This window comes from Ranitomeya imitator, chromosome 3 (genome assembly GCF_032444005.1).
Source record: "Ranitomeya imitator isolate aRanImi1 chromosome 3, aRanImi1.pri, whole genome shotgun sequence".
Classification (NCBI taxonomy): domain Eukaryota; kingdom Metazoa; phylum Chordata; class Amphibia; order Anura; family Dendrobatidae; genus Ranitomeya; species Ranitomeya imitator.
The window spans coordinates 454,112,595-454,136,625 of NC_091284.1; the positions used below are offsets into that span (position 1 = coordinate 454,112,595).

The 24,031-nt window shown below is 44.5% G+C and overlaps 1 protein-coding gene across 1 annotated transcript in view; it reads right to left on the reverse strand.

Annotated features, from left to right (window-relative positions):
- Positions 1-740: 740 nt before the first annotated feature.
- NIPSNAP2 (nipsnap homolog 2) overlaps positions 741-24,031 on the reverse strand; it is an 85,421-nt gene continuing 62,130 nt past the window's right edge. Inside the window, exons 9-10 of the mRNA XM_069757414.1 lie at positions 3,617-3,700; positions 741-3,334 (exon numbers count right to left, since the gene is read on the reverse strand). Of these exons, the coding sequence (XP_069613515.1) occupies positions 3,270-3,334; positions 3,617-3,700 (149 nt within the window). The 3' untranslated portion in view covers positions 741-3,269. The remainder of the gene's footprint in view (positions 3,335-3,616; positions 3,701-24,031) is intronic.

Genomic DNA, 24,031 nt, shown 5'->3' on the forward strand with positions numbered 1-24,031 from the left:
TTATATGTTTGTCGTATAATTTTTTTTTTTTTGTTATTTATGGAAAGAGTACTTTTTTAGTAGCTAATAATATAGGTTATTTTTTAGGTATCCTTGTTTGTTTTAGGTTTTTTTGAGTTGGTCTAGGATTCCACATATATTTGAATTTAGGTTGTTTTCTGGAGGCAGATTGACATGAAGATCTATGTCCGGCCCATAGATCTTAACAGGTAATTTACACAAGAAAAACATGGCTTTCTCTGGAATAAGAGATAAGATTACAGATCTCAAGATATCAGCTTATTCAGCTTGCTATGACTTATGTGCCCATATAGCCGGCTTAGGAGGGTCGAGCCTGACAGGTTCCCTTCAACATTACCATGCACTCAATGGTGCACATTTATTAGTATTGAACGTTAATACTTAAATTTACAATTAGCTGTACAAGCTTTAATAATTAGTCACAGAAAAACAAAAATTGCGCATATGATGCCAAAATAACTATGTTGGAGTATCTCCCTGGTTGCAGATATAAGGGAAATGACGTCTTGGCCATGTTGGAATTTAACTTGCCCAATTCTGTTTGCAGAAGCGTTTTGTGTTTTGTTTAGTAACTCAGTCACTCTCCTCGCCCTAATGAGAACGCATGTATGCTTGGCATATTCATAGGGCGCTCACAAGGAATTGCTGCTGGCTGTGCGAGCATTCAATAGACTGCCATCTAAATGTATGGCTAACTCTGGATCCACAACACAAAGATCTTGTCAAATAAAAGGATTTATTACCACTACTTAGCAGAAAACCAGTAACATTTATTCACATGATGACCTATATTGCAACAATTTACAAACGTTTTATAGAGAATTCGTTCTCTTTCCATACAGGAGAGGAATATTGTTTTATCTCCGCAGGATGACAGTGTGTAGCAAGATCCTATATTTCCAAGAGAACCACCAATATCTGCCTGGAAAACCAACATGTAGCATAAAATGAGGGCAACCGGACCGATACTGCTGGTGGTCATATTTATGGAATTCATCGGATGCGTTGTATTTGTGTTACACACAAGAAACTGGGGAAAAAACCTGCGTTCAATGCGAAGAATACAAGAGAATCCCATGAACACAAGCGCCATGACCTGTGTACAGATTAAATGACAAAGATTAATTGTAACTTTTCCACACCACGCAAAAGAAAAGAGTTTTGTTGGTAACAGATGCACTAATATTTGTAACAGGGTGTCCATAATAAGGGTTACATTACAAACTGCCTGGGTGTAATTCTGTGTAAGGGAGGGAGAAACTTGTGAGGCCCTGGTACAGCAAAAGTGGTTAAAATGATAGAAAAAGCAGGTGAAAGTTGCGGGAAGAGCCAGTATTCTTACGGGGGGTTGTCACAATGGGCTACATTCACAGAATACAGACTACTGCAAACAGCATCTGTATTCCTCAAGGAAGAGAGCTAGAGCTTGCAAAGTTGTAGAAGAAAATTAAGAGAATAATAATAAACGGAGGGATTCAGATATCATTACATGAGGAAATTAATTATAATTCTGTTAAAGAAGTCTCAACAATTTTTCTATTCCCCAATTCATCCTATTCAAGGTAGTTTCCGTGTAATAACATACTTACCCATCGCCATCTTCCCCGATTTCCAGCACAGCTCCGGTCTCTGCTGGCCTAATTGACCTGAAACCAGACTAGCCAGATCCATAAGGGTTAATGTGTGGACCAGATGCCACCTTCTCCTATTAAAAATTGTATTGCATTCGCACTAATCGCAGCATGCTCTTTTTTTTGTCCAATGGCGATCGGCACAGGGAAAAAAGAACACCACTGAGACCATAAGTATAGGATTACTATACTTATGGTCTCAGTGGTGTTCTTTTTTCCCTGTGCCGATCGCCATTGGACAAAAAAAAAGAGCATGCTGCGATTGCATGCGAAAATCAGATCGCATGCACCCATATAAGTGTATAGGTGCTTGGGAAACAGCATCGGGTGTTATACGCGAGTGTGACTCCGACCTTCCACTGGAAAAGCTCCAACCACTAGACCAGTGTTCCCCAACTCCAGTCTTCAAGAGCCACCAACAGGTCATGTTTTCAGGATTTCCTTAGGATTGCCCAGGTGATGGAATTGTTGCCTGTCTAGATGATGGTATTCTCACCTGGGCAATACTAAGGAAATCCTGAAAACATGACCTGTTGGTTGCTCTTGAGGACCAAACTTGGGGAACACTGCACTAGACGATGAGAGAGTTGGCAAAGCAGCAGAGTGGTCACAAGGAACCAGAGAGGAGCTGGAAATCGAGGAAGACTACATAGTTAGGAAGCTTAGGGAATAAATTTTTACCAAGACAATTTCTTTAATAAAATTGTCTCTAAACTGGAGGATGACTAAGGACTGGCATGTTTTCGGAGTGGCTGAGGAGATAGGTGATGTTTACTTGGAAGCTTAAAGAGGATTTCACCCCAGAATAAGATTTTGTAGGTTTTTCTTTATAATTTGAGCTCTGTGCTGAATAATTGCTTGTCATACCATTCTAGTGGTTGGAGCTACAGCATAATATAGAGGCTGCTGCCGGTGATCCCGTCCAATGGCAGAGCCACCGAGTTCAGCGATTGGCTGCAGCTGTGATGTCATGATATCAACACTGCAGCCAGTGGACAAAGACCAGAGTAACGGCAGAGGCAGCGCTGGATCGGAGGAGGGTGAATAAAGCGCGTTTAGTGTTTTAAACATGTGCAAGGCTTTGGGTGAGGAAAGTGTATTCTTGGCCCACACCTTCAAGCTGACCATACCCATTATTGCCTCCCAAACATTGTCCAGCCATCTAATGTGTATGTGGTCTCCCAACAACAGGTGTCAGGGGAGCAAAAATTCAGTATGCCACTACCAGAAGTATCGGCTTGGGGTCAGGAGGGATAGCTGTCAAGCTCACAAGCCTCTGCAGCACACAAATGGGAACACATATGTGGTCAATCTTTACAATAAGCAAAACATTACACCATTGGGTGATCAAGCTGTCTTGCCCTGTGTACTGTACACATAGGGCCAGCAGTTGCCCACCACTGTATGAGGTGCTTATTAGTTCCTTCACAGGTCATGCGCCAAATCAATATTCTTAGGGAGATAAAACAATCCATGTACTACTAGTTTGGTGTAGGTACCATGTGAAGAGCTAAGTTATAGAATGGTAAGTCATTTGTCTTGGGAGCTTGAATGTGGTCAAGCAATTGATAGAGGGGTTCGCCACCGCTTCAGCTGAGCCAGAAAAGACACTGTGCATTACTGGAGAGGAGAACTCTTCAATGGGATCATAATTCTGGATTCCATCTCCTGTATAAGAGGGACTGAAACAAAAAACGACTAGTGTTACATTTTATTGTGACACAAAAGTTTAAAAAAAAAAAAGAGAATTACAAATATGAGTATTTAATACAAGACCTGCTTCTACACCACCCTAAATAAAAAATTATATATAGGCCAGATGAAGTACAAGATGAAAAAGACCGTTGCTTTGCTACACCTCCTGCCCCATGTCACATTCTTGAAGAATAAAGATAATAGGATATGGGTAAGCGCCATGCCTCCTTCTTGATAGAGACAGAATAGATCTGTTTGTGGTCGCTCACCTGTATAATAGACACATTCATCCCAGCCATCTTTCTGCCAGGCTGAATTCCTGATGTCATCTCTGGTCTGGAGATCGGTGTAAGCTGGAACGACAGGACAATGATAATTACCAACACCATAATGTAGTACCCAATTTTGCATTAATTACTGTAACTAATGAGGGTTTACTGCCTGTAATACATGCATCTTCATGGATTCTGAAAGAACATGCATCATGTTCATTCCATCAGATGACAGCTGTCCATGGGAGCCAGCCCCAACTGATTTTGAGAAAAAAGATGTCACTGTGGTCCAGACAGAACAGCTTTCTATTATGTCCATGTGAATACTTTTCTGCCCAATGATGACAGAAGTATTCTAGGAGTGATACCTTTATTGGCTAACCAGAAAATAATATGTTTGCAAGCTTTCAGAGCACAGGGGCTCCTTCTTCAGGCAAGATTACAAATAGATTAATAAGAAAAAAGCACACTATTTAAAGAACAGTACAGCAGGACATTTGTTAGGGGGTGGGAAGTGTGAGGAGTCCATACATAAGCCAAGGTAATCAAATTAGGCATTTTCTTACAAATGGAGAGACAGTGGGAACAATGTTCTTAGTTATCTGGAGTACATCAGGTGGAGGTGTGAATTGTATCCATGTAGTGACTCAAATCCAGATGTTAAATTGAGTCCTAGTATCAACAAATTAAACATCTTCATCAGATTGAATTCCCAAATTTTTCTTTCTCTGTGGTCCTTAAAATTACCTTTTAGTATTAAGACTTTTAAGTCTGTCATACTGTGTCCAGGTCCAGAGAAAGGTTTCCCCACCGGTGTGTCCATTTCATTCCTGATTGTGTGTCTGTGTAGATTCATCCTAGACACAATGTTGGAGGATGTACAAGAAAAGGAACCCATGACCTTATAGTCCTGATTTGTGTTTGGTACACGGACTTTATCTGTTGATAATATGTGGGTACAAGTTTTGCATTTTTTATTGTTACAGGGAAATGTGCCAGTCACTGATGGTGATGAGAATACACTTCTGACAAGGAGATTCCTTAAGTTAGGGGGCTGTTTGTAGGACATTTGTGATCTCTATGGAATATAGGTTGGAGATCAGCACCAATTTTCCTTAGGATGCTCATGTGGGGGTTGTATGTGACCACAAGAGGTACCCTGTTGTTATCCCCTCTCAGTTTGTAATCCAGGAGGCTGTTTCTTGGGATCCTTGTAGCCCTGTGGATCTGCTCATCTATTACCAGTGGATGGTATCCTTGTTGTAGGAATGTGTTCCTCAGTGATCGCAGCTGTAGTTCCCTGTCTTTGCTGTCTGAACAGATCCGAATATACCTCAGAGCTTGACTGTAGATGATGGATTTTTTGTGTCTTGGCTGAAAGCTGTTCCATCTAAGATAACCCGGACGTCCGGTGGGCTTGTGGTAAATAGATGTCTGTATGGCATTGTCCTTGATGTATATGGTCACCCGAACCGATACCTTCTACATGTTGCCTAAAATACATAAAGAAGGTAATCCTGGGAGGCGTATCATCTCTGGTATAGGGACTCTAACTGAGAATATCTCAGGCTGGGTGGAGAACATTCTGAAACCCTTGGTGAGGTGCACACCCAGCTATATCCAGGACACCACGGATATTCTTTGCAAATTGTCAGCGCTGGGCCCACTTCCAGAGGATACTCTACTAGCCACCATGGATGTAAAATCTCTCTATTCCATCATTCCTCATGAGGATGGAATTGCAGCATGTAAATATTTCTAGCAACAGAACCAACACTGCAATTTTTCAGGTTTGTGCTCCATCACAACTATTTTTCTTTTGGGAACAATTTATACCAACAGTGTATGGGCAGCGCCATGGGAAGCAAAATGTCCCCACAATATGCCAACTTATTTATGGCGAAACTAGAGGAAGAATTTTTGTCATCTTGTTCTGTTAAACCTTTTGCATACTTCCGCTACATTGATGATCTGCTAATAATATGGACAGGCTCAAAAGATGATCTACTCACCTTCCACAATAACTTTAACAAGTACCACCCAACCATCAAGCTCACCCTCAACTTTTCAAAGACCCAAATACATTTTCTGGACATGACCATATACATCAAGGACACTGCCATACAGACATCCATTTACAACAAGCCCACCGCACGTGCGGCTTATCTTAGATGGAACAGCTTTCATCCAAGACACACAAAAAAATCCATCATCTACAGTTAAGCTCTGAGGTATATTCGGATTTGTTCAGACAGCAAAGACAGGGAACTACAGCTGCGATCACTGAGGAACACATTCATACAACAAGGATACCATCCACTGGTAATAGATGAGCAGATCCACAGGGCTACAAGGATCCCAAGAAACAGCCTCCTGGATTACAAACTGCGAGAGGATAACAACGGGGTACCTCTTGTGGTCACATACAACGCCCACAAGAGCATCCTAAGGAAAATTGGTGCTGATCTCCAACCCATATTCCACAGAGACTACAAATTGAAAGACATATTCCCAGAACCACCACTTCTCTCCTACAAACAGCCCTCTAACTTAAGGAATCTGCTTGTCAGAAGTGTCCTCTCATCACCATCAGTGACTGGCACATTCCCCTGTAACAATAAAAAAATGCAAAACTTGTACCCACATAGTATCAACAGATAAAGTCCGTGTACCAAACACAAATCAGGACTATAAGGTCACGGGTTCCTTTTCTTGTACATCCTCCAATGTGGTGTACATGATACAATGTACGAGGTGCCCTGGAAGTATCTATATTGGGGAAACTATGCAAAACCTACAAACTAGGATGAATCTACACAGACACAATCAGGAATGAAATGGACACACCGGTGGGAAAACATTTCTCTGGACCTGGACACAGTATGACAGATTTAAAAGTCTTAATACTAAAAGGTAATTTTAACCCCTTTACCCCCAAGGGTGGTTTGCACGTTATGGACCAGGCCAATTTTTACAATTCTGACCACTGTCCCTTTATGAGGTTATAACTCTGGAATGCTTCAACGGATCCTGGTGATTCTCACACTGTTTTCTCGTGACATATTGTACTTCATGATAGTGGTAAAATTTCTTTGATATTACCTGAGTTTATTAGTGAAAAAAAATGGATATTTGGCGAAAATGTTGAAAATTTCGCAATTTTACAACTTTGAATTTTTATGCAATTAAATCACAGTGATATGTCACACAAAATACTTAATAAGTAACATTTCCGACATGTCTACTTTACATCAGCACAATTTTGGAACCAATTTTTTTTTTTGTTAGGGAGTTATAAGGGTTATAAGTTGACCAGCAATTTCTCATTTTTACAACACCATTTTTTTTTTTTTAGGGACCCCATCTCATTTGAAGTCATCTTGAGGGGTCTATATGATAGAAAATAACCAAGTGTGACACCATTCTAAAAACTGCACCCCTCAAGGTGCTCAAAACCACATTCAAGAAGTTTATTAACCTTTCAGGTGCTTCACGGGAATTTTTGGAATGTTTAAATAAAAATGAACATAACTTTTTTTCACAAAAAATTTACTTCAGCTCCAATTTGTTTTATTTTACCAAGGGTAACAGGAGAAAATGGACCCCAAAAGATGTTGTACAATTTGTCCTTAGTACGCTAATACCCCATATGTGGGGGTAAACCACTGTTTGGGCGCATGGGAGAGCTCGGAAGCGAAGGAGCGCCGTTTGACTTATCAATGCAAAATTGACAGGAATTGAGATGGGACGCTATGTTGCATTTGGAGAGCCACTGATGTGCCTAAACATTGAAACCCCCCACAAGTGACACCATTTTGGAAAGTAGACCCCCTAAGGAACTTATCTAGATGTGTGGTGAGCACTTTGACCCACCAAGGGCTTCACAGAAGTTTATAATGCAGAGCCGTAAAAATAAAACAAACATTTTTTCCCACAAAAATTATTTTTTAGCCCCCAGTTTTGTATTTTCCTGAGGGTAACAGGAGACATTGGACCGAAAAATTTGTTGTTTAATTTGTCCTGAGTGCGCTGATACCCCATATGTGGGGGGGAACCACCGTTTGGGCGCATGGGAGGGCTCGGAAGGGAAGGAGCACCATTTGGAATGCAGACTTAGATGGAATGGTCTGCAGGCGTCATATTGCGTTTGCAGAGCCCCTAATGTACCTAAACAGTAGAAACCCCCCACAAGTGACACCATTTTGGAAAGTAGACCCCCTAAGGAACTCATCTAGATGTGTTGTGAGAGCTTTGAACCCCCAAGTGTTTCACTACAGTTTATAACGCAGAGCCGTGCAAATAAAAAATATTTTTTTTTCCACAAAAATTATTTTGTTAGCCCCCAGTTTTGTATTTTTCCAAGGGTAACAGGACAAATTGGACAACAACATTTAGGGTCCAATTTCTCCTGAGTACGCGGATACCCGATATGTGGGGGGGAACCACCGTTTGAGCGCATGGCAGAGCTCAGAAGAGAAGGAGCATCATTTGGAATGCAGACTTAGATGGAATGGTCTGCAGGCGTCACATTGCGTTGGCAGAGCCGCTAATGTACCTAAACAGTAGAAACCCCCCACAAGTGATCTTATATTGGAAACTAGACCCCTCAAGGAACTTATCTAGATGTGTTGTGAGAACTTTGAACCCCCAAGTGTTTCACTACAGTTTATAACGCAGAGCCGTGAAAATAAAAAATCTTTTTTTTCCCACAAAAATTATTTTTTAGCCCCCAGTTTTGTATTTTTCCAAGGGTAACAGGAGAAATTGGACCCCAAAAGTTGCTGCCCAATTTGTCCTGAGTACGCTGATACCCCATATGTTGGGGTAAACCCCTGTTTGGGCACACGGGAGAGCTCAGAAGGGAAGGAGCAGTGTTTTACTTTTTCAACGCAGAATTAGCTGGAATTGAGATCGGACGCCATGTCGCGTTTGGAGAGCCCCTGATGTGCCTTAACAGTGGAAACCCCCAATTATAACAAACCCTAATGCAAACACACCCCTAACCTTAATCCCAACGGTAACCCTAACCACACCTCTAACCCTGACACACCCCTAACCCTAATCCCAACCCTATTCCCAACCGTAAATTTAATCCAAACCCTAACCCTAACTTTAGCCCCAACCCTAACTTTAGCCCCAACCCTAACTGTAGCCTTAACCCTACCCCTAACATTAGCCCTAACCCTAATGGGAAAATTGAAATACATTTTTTTAATTTTTTTATTTTTCCCTAACTAAGTGGGTGATGAAGGGGGGTTTGATTTACTTTTATAGTGGGTTTTTTAGCGGATTTTTAGAATTGGCAGCCGTCACACACTGAAAGACGCTTTTTATTGCAAAAAACATTTTTTGCGTTACCACATTTTGAGAGCTATAATTTATCCATATTTGAGTCCACAGAGTCATGTGAGGTCTTGTTTTTTGCGGGACGTTTTTATTGGTAACATTTTCGGGCACGTGACATTTTTTCATCGCTTTTTATTCCGATTTTTGTGAGGCAGATTGACCGAAAACCAGCTATTCATGAACTTCTTTTGGGGGAAGCGTTTATACCGTTCCGCATTTGGTAAAATTAATAAAGCAGTTTTATTCTTTGGGTCAGTACGATTACAGCGATACCTCATTTATATCATTTTTTTATGTTTTGGCGCTTTTGTACGATAAAAACTATTTTACAGAAAAAATTATTTTTGCATCGCTTTATTCTGAGGACTACAACTTTTTTATTTTTTCGCTGATGATGCTGTGTCGCGGCTCGTTTTTTGCGGGACGAGATGACGTTTTCAGCGGTACCATGGTTATTTATATTCATCTTTTTGATCGCGTGTTATTCCACTTTTTGTTTGGCGGTATGAGAATAAAGCGTTGTTTTTTGCCTCTTTTTTTTACGGTGTTCACTGAAGGGGTTAACTAGTGATATAGTTTTATAGGTGGGGTCGTTACGGACGCGGCAATACTAAATATGTGTACTTTTATTGTTTTTTTTTTGTATTTAGATAAAAAAATGTATTTATAGGAACAATATATATATATTTATTATTTTTGAATTTTTTACATTTTTTTTTTACACATTGGAATATTTTTTTTTTTTTTACACTATAACATTGCCCCAGGGGGGGCATCATGTTATAGTGTAAGATCGCTGATCTGACACTTTGCTGTGCACGGTGTCAGATCAGCGATCTGACATGCACAGCTGCAGGCTTCACAGTTCCTGCTCTGAGCAGGCGCTGTGAAGCCACCTCCCTCCCTGCAGGACCCGGATGCCGCGGCCATCTTGGATCCGGGCCTGCAGCGAGGAAGGAGAGGTAAGAGACCCTCGCAGCAACGCGATCACATCACATTGCTGTGGGGGTCTCAGGGAAGCCCACAGAGAGCCCCCTCCCTGCGCGATGTTTCCCTATACCGCCGGCACACCGCGATGTTTGATCGCGGTGTGCCGGGGGCGGTCCGTGACCGCTCCTGGCACATAGCGCCGGATGTCAGCTGTGATAGGCAGCTGACACCCGGCCGTGATCGGCCGCGCTCCCCCCGTGAGCGCGGCCGATCGCTATGACGTACTATCCCGTTGAGGGTCAGATAGGCCCAGGGCACCTCGACGGGATGGTATGTCAAAGGTCAGAGAGGGGTTAAGGACCACAGAGAAAGAAAAATTTGGGAATACAAACTAATGAATATGTTTAATTTGTTGACACTAGGACTCAATTTAACACCTGGATTTATGAGTCACTACATGGATACAATTCACACCTCCACCTGATGTACTCCAGATAACTAAGAACATTGTTCCCACTGTCTCTCCATTTGCAAGAAAATGCCCAATTTGATTACCTTGGCTTATGTCTGGACTCCTCACACTTCCCACCCCCTAACAAATGTCCTGCTGTACTGTTCTATAAATAGTGCTTTTTTCTTATTAATCTATTTGTAATCTTGCCTGAAGAAGGAGCTCCTGTGCTCTGAAAGCTTGCAAACATATTATTTTCTGGTTAGCCAATAAAGGTATCACTCCTAGAATACTTCTGTCATCATTGGGCAGAAAAGTATTCACATCGATTTTTCTGGCTAACACGTGTTGTGAATTCTGTGGTCAAGCTCCCTCCTGTGGTCATGAGTGGTACTTCGGCTGGTTCTGTCTATGAGCTTCCTCTGGTAGATGTGAGTGGGGCTGCGGCTTCTGAGTTTCCTTCCTCAGGTGACGAGGTTAAGTCGTTAGGTGCTGCTCTATTTAACTCCACCTAGTTCTTTGTTCCTGGCCTCCAGTCAATGTTCCAGTATTGGTCTAGCTCTCTCCTGGATCGTTCTTGTGGCCTGTCTGCCCTGCATAAGCTAAGTTTTGCTTGTGTTACTTTTGTTTGCTTTATTTTCTGTCCAGCTTGCTATATTGGTTTTTCTTGCTTGCTGGAAGCTCTGAGACGCAGAGGGAGCACCTCCGTACCGTTAGTCGGTGCGGAGGGTCTTTTTGCCCCCTCTGCGTGGTTGTTTGTAGGTTTTTGTGCTGACCGCAAAGCTATCTTTCCTATCCTCGGTCTATTCAGTAAGTCGGGCCTCACTTTGCTAAAATCTATTTCATCTCTGTTTGTATTTTCATCTTTACTCACAGTCATTATATGTGGGGGGCTGCCTTTTCCTTTGGGGAATTTCTCTGAGGCAAGGTAGGCTTATTTTTCTATCTTCAGGGCTAGCTAGTTTCTCAGGCTGTGCCGAGTTGCATAGGGAGCGTTAGGAGCAATCCACGGCTACCTCTAGTGTGGTATGATAGGATTAGGGATTGCGGTCAGCAGAGTTCCCACGTCTCAGAGCTCGTCCTATGTTGGTAACTATCAGGTCACTTTGTGTGCTCTTAACCACTAGGTCTATTGTGGTTCTGAATCACCTGTTCATAACAGTACTGGAGGCCCAAAGTACTAATGCTTCTCAATAGAGGGAAAAGAGAAGTTCTGAGACCATTTTTTTTTCTTTGCACTGTGTTTTGTCTTTTTTTTCCCCTTTACATCAGGGTGGTTCAGAACACAGGTGTAGACATGGACATTCAAGGTCTGTCCTCTTTGATGGATAATCTCGCTATAAGTGTACAGAACATTCAAGATTTAGTGGTTCAGAATCCTATGTTAGAACCTAAAATTCCTATTCCTGAGTTATTTTCTGGAGATAGAGCTAAGTTTCTGAATTTCAAAAATAATTGTAAACTATTTCTGGCTTTGAAACCCAGCTCCTCTGGTGACCCAGTTCAACAAGTAAAGATCATTATTTCTTTATTACGTGGCGACCCTCAAGACTGGGCATTTTCCCTTGCGCCAGGAGATCCTGCATTATGTGATATTGATGCGTTTTTTTCTGGCGCTCGGGTTGCTTTATGATGAACCTAATTCAGTGGATCAGGCAGAGAAAATCTTGCTGGCTCTGTGTCAGGGTCAGGATGAGGTAGAGATATATTGTCAGAAATTTAGGAAGTGGTCTGTGCTCACTCAATGGAATGAATGTGCTCTGGCAGCAATTTTCAGAAAAGGTCTCTCTGAAGACCTTAAGGATGTCATGGTGGGATTTCCTATGCCTGCTGGTCTGAATGAGTCTATGTCTTTGGCCATTCAGATCGATCGACGCTTGCGTGAGCGTAAAACTGTGCACCATTTGGCGGTATTACCTGAGCATAAACCTGAGCCTATGCAATGTAATAGGACTTTGACCAGAGCTGAACGGCAAGAACACAGACGACGGAATGGGCTGTGTTTTTACTGTAGTGATTCCACTCATGCTATCTCTGATTGTCCTAAGCGTATTAAGCGTTTCGCTAGGTCTGCCACCATTGGTACGGTACAGTCGAAATTTCTTTTGTCCGTTACTTTGATCTGCTCTTTGTCATCCTTTTCTGTCAGGGCGCTGCCCTGAATTTGATGGACTTGGAGTTTGCTAGGCGTTGTGGGTTTTTCTTGGAGCCCTTGCAGCATCCTATTCCATTGAGAGGAATTGATGCTACGCCTTTGGCCAAGAATAAGCCTCAGTATTGGACCCAACTGACCATGTGCATGGCTCCTGCGCATCAGGAGGATATTCGCTTTTTGGTGTTGCAGAATCTGCATGATGTGGTCGTGTTGGGGTTGACATGGCTACAAGTCCATAACCCAGTATTGGATTGGAAATCAATGTCTGTGTCCAGCTGGGGTTGTCAGGGGGTACATGGTAATGTTCCATTTCTGTCTATTTCATCATCCACCCCTTCTGGGGTCCCAGAGTTCTTGTCAGATTACTGGGATGTATTTGATGAGCCCAAGTCCAGTGCCCTACCTCCGCATAGGGGTTGCGATTATGCTATCGATTTGATTCCTGGTAGTAAGTTTCCTAAAGGTCTGTTTAATTTGTCTATACCTGAGCACGCCGCTATGCCGAGTTACGTAAAGGAATCCTTGGAGAAGGGTCATATTCGCCCGTCGTCGTCGCCATTGGGGGCAGGGTTCTTTTTTGTGGCCAAGAAGGATGGTTCGTTGAGACCTTGTATTGATTACCGCCTTCTAAATAAAATCACAGTCAAATTTCAGTACCCCTTGCCGCTGCTGTCTGATTTGTTTGCTCGGATTAAGGGGGCTAGTTGGTTCACCAAGATAGATCATCTTCGTGGTGCGTATAATCTTGTGCGTATTAAACAGGGCGATGAATGGAAAACAGCATTTAATACGCCCGAGGGCCATTTTGAGTACCTGGTTATGCCATTCGGGCTTTCTAATGCTCCATCAGTGTTTCAGTCCTTTATGCATGACATCTTCCGAGAGTACCTGGATAAATTCCTGATTGTATACTTGGATGATATTTTGGTCTTCTCGGATGATTGGGAGTCTCACGTGAAGCAGGTCAGAATGGTGTTCCAGGTCCTGCGTGCAAATTCTTTATTTGTGAAGGGGTCAAAGTGTCTCTTTGGTGTTCAGAAGGTTTACTTTTTGGGTTTCATTTTTTCCCCTTCTACTATCGAGATGGACCCTGTTAAAGTTCAGGCCATTTATGATTGGACTCAGCCGACATCTCTGAAGAGTCTGCAAAAGTTCCTGGGCTTTGCTAATTTTTATCGTCGCTTCATCAATAATTTTTCTAGTATTGCTAAACCGTTGACTGATTTAACCAAGAAGGGTGCTGATGTGGTCAATTGGTCTTCTGCTGCTGTGGAAGCTTTTCAAGAGTTGAAGCGTTGTTTTTCTTCTGCCCCTGTGTTGTGCCAACCAGATGTTTCGCTCCCGTTCCAGGTCGAGGTTGATGCTTCTGAGATTGGAGCAGGGGCTGTTTTGTCGCAAAGAAGTTCTGATGGCTCGGTGATGAAACCATGCGCCTTCTTTTCCAGGAAGTTTTCGCCTGCTGAGCGTAATTATGATGTTGGCAATCGAGAGTTGCTGGCCATGAAGTGGGCATTCGAAGAGTGGCGTCATTGGCTTGAAGGAGCTAAGCATCGCGTGGTGGTCTTGACTGATCACAAGAACTTGACTTATCTTGAGTCTGCCAAACGGTTGAATCCTAGACAGGCTCGTTGGTCGCTGTTTTTCTCCCGTTTTGACTTTGTGGTTTTGTACCTTCCGGGCTCTAAAAATGTGAAGGCGGATGCCCTGTCTAGGAGTTTTGTGCCCGACTCTCCGGGTTTGCCTGAGCCGGCGGGTATTCTCAAAGAGGGGGTAATTTTGTCTGCCATCTCCCCTGATTTGCGGCGGGTGCTGCAAAAATTTCAGGCTAATAGACCTGACCGTTGCCCAGCGGAGAAACTGTTTGTCCCTGATAAATGGACGAGTAGAGTTATCTCTGAGGTTCATTGTTCGGTGTTGGCTGGTCATCCTGGAATCTTTGGTACCAGAGATTTGGTGGCTAGATCCTTTTGGTGGCCGTCTCTGTCACGGGATGTGCGTTCGTTTGTGCAGTCCTGTGGGATTTGTGCTCGGGCTAAGCCCTGCTGTTCTCGTGCCAGTGGGTTGCTTTTGCCCTTGCCAGTCCCGAAGAGGCCCTGGACACATATCTCTATGGATTTTATTTCGGATCTCCCCGTCTCTCAAAAAATGTCGGTCATTTGGGTGGTTTGTGATCGCTTCTCTAAGATGGTCCATTTGGTACCCTTGTCAAAATTGCCTTCCTCCTCTGATTTGGTGCCATTGTTCTTCCAGCATGTGGTTCGTTTACATGGCATTCCGGAGAACATCGTTTCTGACAGAGGTTCCCAGTTTGTTTCGAGGTTTTGGCGAGCCTTTTGTGCTAGGATGGGCATTGATTTGTCTTTTTCCTCGGCTTTCCATCCTCAGACAAATGGCCAGACTGAACGAACCAATCAGACCTTGGAAACATATCTGAGATGTTTTGTTTCTGCTGATCAGGATGATTGGGTGTCCTTTTTGCCTTTGGCTGAGTTCGCCCTTAATAATCGGGCCAGCTCGGCTACTTTGGTTTCGCCGTTTTTCTGCAATTCTGGTTTCCATCCTCGTTTCTCTTCAGGGCAGGTTGAGTCTTCTGACTGTCCTGGTGTGGATACTGTGGTGGATAGGTTGCAGCAGATTTGGACTCATGTAGTGGACAATTTGATATTGTCTCAGGAGAAGGCTCAACGTTTCGCTAACCGCAGGCGCTGTGTGGGTCCCCGACTTCGTGTTGGGGATTTGGTTTGGTTGTCATCTCGTTATATTCCTATGAAAGTTTCCTCTCCTAAGTTTAAACCCCGTTTCATTGGTCCGTATAGGATTTCTGAGGTTCTTAATCCTGTGTCTTTTCGTTTGACCCTTCCAGCTTCTTTTTCCATCCATAACGTATTCCATAGGTCATTGTTGCGGAGATACGTGGCACCTGTGGTTCCATCCGTTGATCCTCCTGCCCCGGTTTTGGTTGAGGGGGGAGTTGGAGTATATAGTGGAGAAGATTTTGGATTCTCGTATTTCGAGACAGAAACTCCAGTACCTGGTTAAGTGGAAGGGTTATGGTCAGGAAGATAATTCCTGGGTGTTTGCCTCTGATGTTCATGCTGCCGATCTGGTTCGTGCCTTTCATTTGGCTCATCCTGGTCGGCCTGGGGGCTCTGGTGAGGGTTCGGTGACCCCTCCTCAAGGGGGTGGTACTGTTGTGAATTCTGTGGTCAAGCTCCCTCCTGTGGTCATGAGTGGTACTTCGGCTGGTTCTGTCTATGAGCTTCCTCTGGTAGATGTGAGTGGGGCTGCGGCTTCTGAGTTTCCTTCCTCAGGTGACGAGGTTAAGTCGTTAGGTGCTGCTCTATTTAACTCCACCTAGTTCTTTGTTCCTGGCCTCCAGTCAATGTTCCAGTATTGGTCTAGCTCTCTCCTGGATCGTTCTTGTGGCCTGTCTGCCCTGCATAAGCTAAGTTTTGCTTGTGTTACTTTTGTTTGCTTTATTTTCTGTCCAGCTTGCTATATTGGTTTTTCTTGCTTGCTGGAAGCTCTGAGACGCAGAGGGAGCACCTCCGTACCGTTAGACGGTGCGGAGGGTCTTTTTGCCCCCTCTGCGTGGTTGTTTGTAGGTTTTTGTGCTGACCGCAAAGCTATCTTTCCTATCCTCGGTCTATTCAGTAAGTCGGGCCTCACTTTGCTAAAATCTATTTCATCTCTGTTTGTATTTTCATCTTTACTCACAGTCATTATATGTGGGGGGCTGCCTTTTCCTTTGGGGAATTTCTCTGAGGCAAGGTAGGCTTATTTTTCTATCTTCAGGGCTAGCTAGTTTCTCAGGCTGTGCCGAGTTGCATAGGGAGCGTTAGGAGCAATCCACGGCTACCTCTAGTGTGGTATGATAGGATTAGGGATTGCGGTCAGCAGAGTTCCCACGTCTCAGAGCTCGTCCTATGTTGGTAACTATCAGGTCACTTTGTGTGCTCTTAACCACTAGGTCCATTGTGGTTCTGAATCACCTGTTCATAACAAACACGGTAGCACAATACAATTTGTTATTGTACATCATATTATGTCCATAAATGAGTGATCAAAAAAAACATAGCTCCTAATGACAATTTCTGACCATTGCTAAACAGCTTTATTGGCTTTACCACCCGATATGGCCAACTTGTTCTGATGATCATAGTCTCAAGCTCAGAGACATCCCACAAATGTTGATGCAGGCCATACACTATTATGGAAATGCAATACTCAATATTTCCCATATCTCCATCCACATACAAATAAATGCATAACTGTAAAGCCAACCACATCTGAGTAAGCATGTGCGCTGAATGGAGAGAGAGAAGCAAGTTGCTACCAGACACATCTCGTGGAAATTTATCACTTTTTTTGCTTTGTACAACATTAAGGGGGTCAGCACATAAAGACTATGCAAACCAAGCATAGGTGCTTGGTGCATCCTTGGCGAGGCCAAGCAATTCAGTGCACCTTCCCATGTATTTCTTTTCTATCTCTGTGCTCGCACCACTCCTCCGGCTCTTTCTTGAGTGACAGCACAATCTGTAGCCAGAGAAGGGCAGAGATAGATGGAAAAAAAGTAGGTGGGAAGGAGGACTAAACTGGTTAGCCACACCAAGGGTGCACTAAGTGCCTGTGCTTCATATGAAAGTCATTTTGAGAGATTTCATTTTAAGGATCATTTTATAAAGTTATCACCCACAGAATAGGTCATAACTTGCTGACCACCATCAACTTCAACCCATTCTGAGAACAGCTCTTTAAGTGGCCCTCATCAGATGAGTGGTAGACTAGTCTACTAATAGTTTATGTGACTACTCAAGAAGGGGAATACTGAGTTTGGCTTTCTCTAAGAGTTTGACTACTGCTTATTTCAGATGGGGCTCTGCATAGCCCGAATTGGTGGGGTCTCCATGATCAGCAAGTTATCACCTACAGGCGCTTCTCACAAAATTGGAATATCATCAAAAAGTTAATTTCATCTCTTCAATACAAAAAGTAAAACTCATATTATATAGAGTCATTACAAACAGTGTGATCTATGTCAAGTGTTTATTTCTGTTAATGTTGATGATTATGGCTTACAGCCAATGAAAACCCAAAAGTCATTATGTCAGTAATTTAGAATACTTCATAATACCGGCTTGAAAAATGATTTTAAAATCCGAAATGTTGGCCTACTGAAATGTATGTTCAGTAAATGCACTCAATACTTGGTCAGGGCTCCTTTTGCATCTATTACTGCATCAATACGGCGTGATGTTATGGAAGCCCAGGTTGCTTTGATAGCAGCCTTCAGCTCGTCTGCATTGTTGGGTCTGGTGTCTCATCTTCCTCTTGACAATACCCCATATATTCTCTATCGGATAAAGGTCTGGAGAGTTTGCTGGCCAATCAAGCATAGTGATATTGTTTGTTTGTTTTTTAAGCCAGGTATTGGTACTCTTGGTAGTGTGGGCAGGTGCCAAGTCCTGCTGGCAGTGGCGTACTGGCAATGGCGGCAGGTCACGGGACTGCTATGGGCCCCGAGGGGTGAGGGGGGGCCCGCTGGAGTCAGACTGCAACAGCTGTGCCAGGGGCGGACATACTGACCAGGCTCAGAGGCTCTGGGGGGGACCCAGCAGGGCAGCTAATAATGAGGGCAGTCTGGCCTGTTTATCCGGCCCCGAGGAGCCCCTGGTCAGATTGCCCTCATGTGCGGCGGGCAGGGAGAAATCCCTGCAGCTCCCCTGCCTACAAGAGAAAATAGCAGAGGAGCTGCAGCGATCCATCCTGCTTCCTGCTCGTACTTTTTTTTTAATTTAAATAGATTTTTATTAACAATATAAAAAAAAAAAAGGAGAACAACAGAATGCCATTTACATTGCATTATATCAGATACACATTTTCTTACTTTAATAAACCCCAACATTACCCCAACTACCCCCCTCCCCCATAAGACAGCTCAGTCTCAATCTCCACCCCACCGAGGCATTATCTGCCTCTTGTAATTTATCCTCTTCCAGGTCTTAGGAAACACGACGCCTATACTCCTCAATCCAAATCAAGCCAAGGAGACCATATTTTATTAAAGAGTTCTATTTTCCCCCTTTTACTGTACACCCCCTTTTCCAATTTTAGACCATGTTGAACATATTGGAGAAATTCCCTTCTCACAGGTGGTTCCGCGTTTATCCAGTTTCGTGCTATTACTTTCCTGGCCATGTAGAGTAGCCTAGCGATTGCAATCTTCCAAGTATTGTCAACTCCAATTTCTTCCACATATCCCAGCACACATACTATCGGGTCTCTAACAACTTTGCACTTATACGCTGCTTCAACTCGGCTCAAAACCACCACCCAAAAGGCAGCCAGTCTCGGACACGTCCACATCATGTGATATATTCCTGCCTTCTCACTCGCACACCTCGGACACCCAGAATTGGCACGCAATCCCGCTTTGTATAACACTTCCGGAGATTTATATACCCTATGCAAAATGTATAGCTGCGAGAGCCTATATGGTTCACTCAAGGATAGTCGCGGAACCCACTCCATCACCGATTCCCAGGTTTCATTTTCCATCGGCCCCACTTCTCTCTCCCACTTAGCTCTCGCCTTTATAGGGAAATCTAGCAGAAATGTGTGCATAAGGTCCTTATACAGAGTGGAAATAACTCCCCTTGTAGTACCCTCACCACACACATACTCCAACACTATATCATCTTGAACCCTGATATCAGCCTTCTTATTCTGAGCTCTAAAGGCATGTCTCATCTGCGCATACTGATATTCCCCTGTGGATCGCAAACCAAATTCTTCCTGCAATTGGGAAAAGGACTTCAGCTCCTGCTGCTGGATTATCTGGTGAACAAAGCAAATTCCCTTATTCTGCCATTCCATCAATCCTCCCAGGGCCTCAAAATCCTTTAAGTTGTGGTTAGACCATATCGGTGTGAATTTAGTCAACCCTGTAACCCCACGAATCTGCCTTAGTCTATTCCATAATTTACGAATCAGGAACAGGGTTGGGTATATTTTCCCCAGCGCGCCCAATGAGCCATCCTCCAAACACCTGGCCATCGGTCGTCGGTCCGTCACCTCTTCCAATAGCTGTTGTACTGCACTGGATGACGCCCCTCGCGCCCAGCCCTTCAAATGCTGGCTCTGGGCCGCAAGGAAGTATATTTCCGGGTTGGGCAAAGCCAAACCACCATCTTCCTTGGGTCGTTGAAGCGTCTCCAAGCTAATACGTGGATATTGTCTACCCCATATCAAACTTCTAAAGAGGGCATTAATCTGCCTGAACTTCCCCCGAGGGATCCAAATTGGTGCGTTATGCAGAACATAAAGAATTTTGGGCATAAGGACCATTTTAATAAGGTTTACCCTACCGACGACCGATAGATGTAGCTTATTCCAGGCGTCTACCTTTGCCTTGAGTACCCCCATAACAGGAGTCAAATTTCTTTGCAGAAACTCCGCCACCGGCACCGAAATCCATATTCCAAGATATTTAAATTGGGAAACCACCTTCAGCCTCTCATCCCCAACATCCTCACTCACATTCTCTCCTACGTCATCCACTCTAAAAAGAACCGTCTTATCCCAATTAATTGTTAGTCCCGACACAGTACCAAATCTCTCAACAATTTCAACGGCCCCTCTTAGTGAATTGTCTGGATCCTCCAGGAACAGCAAAACATCATCCGCATATAACGCTATTTTTTCCTCTACTTTGCCATACCTAAACCCAGGGACCCCATCCGACTGCCGAATCTTAGCAGCAAGAGGTTCTACAGCTAACGCGAACAGGAGGGGTGACAGCGGGCATCCCTGCCTAGTACCCCTAGCCAGCCCTATAGGACGAGATAGCTCCCCATTTACTCTAATTCTGGCGGATGGTAATGAGTACAACAGCTGTATCCAGGCCACAAACTGCGGGCCAAACCCCATACATTCCAGCACCTGCCAGAGGTACCCCCATTCGACGCTGTCAAACGCCTTGTGTGCATCTAGCGATACAATCACTCTTCGACCACAGTTATCAGACTCTACCTGCAAATTTACATATAACCTCCGCAAATTGATCGCCGTTGATCTATCCGGCATAAAGCCAGATTGGTCCGAATGCACCAGACTCGCAATAACACTAGAGAGGCGGAGAGCCAACACCTTGGCCAGAAGCTTGACATCAATTGTTAGTAAAGAAATTGGGCGGTACGACTCCGGTTTCCCCAAGTCCTTATCCTCCTTTGGAATGACCACTATTATGGCCTCTCTCATAGAGGCTGGCAAGCGCCCACAAGACCTAGCTTCCTCCAATACCATTTTTAATCTAGGAATCAACACTTCTGCCAACCCTTTATAGATCTCAGCGGGTAACCCATCGACCCCAGGCGCCTTCCCATTGGCCATAGACATCAATGCCCGACTCAATTCCTCCTCAGTGATAGGGGCCTCAAGGCTCTCCCTATCTGCCTCACTCAGTCTCGGCAAATCCAGACCTTCCAAGAAAGTCAGTGCATCCTCGACCGATTCACCAACCCGAGAGGAATACAAATCTGCATAGAAGTCCGCAAAGGCTCTCAAAATTTCAGGTGTTTCCGTTATTTTACCTCCACTAGCAGAATCCAAAGAGTGTATATATGAAGAACCTCTCTGAGCAGCAGCCACTACCGACAGCATATGTCCCACTGTTTCTCCCTCCTGATAGAACAATACCCTTTGGAAATCTCGTTTCCTCTCAGCTTTGCCTAGCAGAATTTTTTCCAAATGATTTTGTGCGTTTTTCATTCTTCTCTCTGCCTCAGGGGTTCCCAGTGTGGCCATCCCATCCTCTGCTTCCTTCAACTCCTCAACTGCCGCTTTTTCTACCTCTCTCGTCCTCCGCTTACACCTACTAATGTCCCTAAACAGTAGTCCCCTCAGGTACGCCTTCATTGCATCCCAAATTGTAAGAGCGTCGGCGCTTCCATCATTTAAGAGAAAGAATTCCGCCACCTCCCGTCCTATACTTTCCAACTCAATACTCTGTAACCAATTAGGATGAATCTTCCATTCTCTCCCACTTAGCGAGCGAGCCCCCTCCAATCTAACCTCTACTTCAATTGGACTATGGTCCGACAAGGCCCTTGGCAGATCTCACCTCCCCAACCAGTGTGTCCAAGATCCTGTTACCCAGAGCCATATCGATTCTAGAGAGTGTGGCATGTGCCGGTGAATAACATGAGTACCCTCTCTCCCCCACATGTCTAACCCTCCACAGATCAATCAAACCTATCTCCTGTATATAGGTGCCAAATGTTGTTATGTGTCCCTCCGACCTATTCTGAGTATTTTTATTTTTATCCCAATATTCATCACAGATGTTATTTAGATCTCCGATTATTATTAACGGTGTCGGTCCCCATTTTTCCACTCGCTCCATTACTTCTCTAATCTTCCTGCTAGAGTAGGGAGGCGGAATATACATCGCGGCAACACACAGCATCACTCCATACAGTATACACCGTAATAGTACATACTGTCCCTCCACGTCCACATATACCTTCACCTCCTCATACTGAACTCCCGCTGGAACCAAGATTGAGACTCCTCTTGCATACGTGGAGAAGGTAGAATGATATCCCCTCTGGATCCATCGTCTATTCAAAACATCCACTTTTTCCCTTACCAAATGCGTCTCCAGCAAGCATATCATTGAGGCCCTTTGGTCTCTTGCATATTGCAAACACGCAGCACGTCTAGATTTCTCCCCTAGGCCTCTCACATTCCAGCACAAAATCTTAAAACGGGTCCCCATCACTTGGCTCATCTTCACTATAAGTATCATCAATTTTGAGCTCAGGCTGTCTAACTACCCTCCCCCCCCCCCCCTCCCAACTCCCCCTCCCACCCTTCCCCCCTCACATCTAACCATTCCACCTCTTTCCAAGAGTGGGGCATCATCGCCCATAGCGAACACTCCGTTTGGCATTACCTTCCCAACCCTCCTCCCACCACTGTACATAACAGGATTTCAGACATTTTGAAAAATAACGTTCTCAAAACATTTTAACTTAGAATTATTTGCACACACAAGAAGCCTGCATACACTTAAAATATGTCGCAAACCCTTCCTCCCCCTTTCCCAGCAACCATTACATCATCCCTTTAACTTTAACTGGATATAATCCAGCTCCCTTCTTCCCCCCCCATACCCCTTGGCTTGTTAATCACATGACTCTTTTCCAACTGACAGATAAGTAAACAACTTCAGACTCTTCCCACAGTTTCAGTCTCCTTTTCCTTTAAGCTTTTTAGCATTAATATCGATCCACTGGGTAGCGTCCTCCGGCTTCTGGAAAAAATGAATTTTATCAAACGCCACCACCCTCAGTCTTGCTGGGAACATCATGGAATACTGCACACCCAATTCCCTCAGCCGTCTCTTGATACCCGTGAACATCATCCGTTGTTTCTGCACCAGAGTAGAATAGTCTGGGTATATAGCAATCTTTTGACCTTCAACTGTCAGATCCGTCATGTCTCTGGCCTTCCTCAGGATAATGTCTCTGTCTCTATAGTTTAGAATTTTGGCGAGCATGGTACGGGGATTCGCTCCAGGGACAGGTGGTTTCGGCGGGACCCTATGCGCTCTTTCTACCGCGAACACTTTTGTTAGCGCCATATCTCCAAATGTCTCTAACAGCCATTTTTCAATATATTCCGTTGGATTCCTCCCTTCAGCTTTTTCAGGGATGCCCACTATGCGAATATTATTTCTTCTGGACCTGTTCTCAAGGTCCTCATTTTTCGCAGCCAATTCAGCTATTGCTTGAGTGAACTTTTTCTCTGCTTTTTGCAGCTGCACTATATGGTCTTCTGCAGTGCTCACTCTCTCCTCTACCTCCCCCACACGTTTGTCAATCTTCTGCATGGCTGCGTTTATCTGGGCTGTGTCCCCCTTAACCTCCTGTATCTGTATGGTCAGAGATTGTTTACATGAAGAGACTAGCGCAAAAACGTCTCTTAGGGTAGGCTCAGCTTCTGGCGCCATTTCCTCGGGTCCCCCTTCTGCCACCGCCATTTTACTCTCCTTTCTCCCCTGTTGTACCTCATGTTCTCCTGCTGGGCTCTCCTCCTCCTCCTCCTCTTCGGTATCAGCTCCGGCTCCCTCCTCTGCGGCCTCCGCTCTCGCAAACTGCTGGAGCTTTGCCGCTACCTCCATGCGCTTTCTGCATGCGGCGTTCTCCTTGTCTGCCTTTTCCCTCAAGGTGGCGCCATCTTGGATTGCGCCTGCATCCCCGGCTCCCGCGTCCTTCTGCCGTCTCCTGGTCATGTTCGTCGGTTCCAGCGCTACCGAACAGCACCGCCGGCCTCTCCAAGTCTCCCCGCAGCCAGTAAGCCCCCGCAGGGACCAAACAGCAGCGGCTCTGCAGGATTTTACAATATACAGCGGCGGGAGCTCACAGCCGCACGTCCGCTCACATGGACTCTCAGGCCACGCCCCCTGCTCGTACTTACTGTCTCACACAGTAGTCAGCAGCGCCGCTGGATGACATCATTCAGT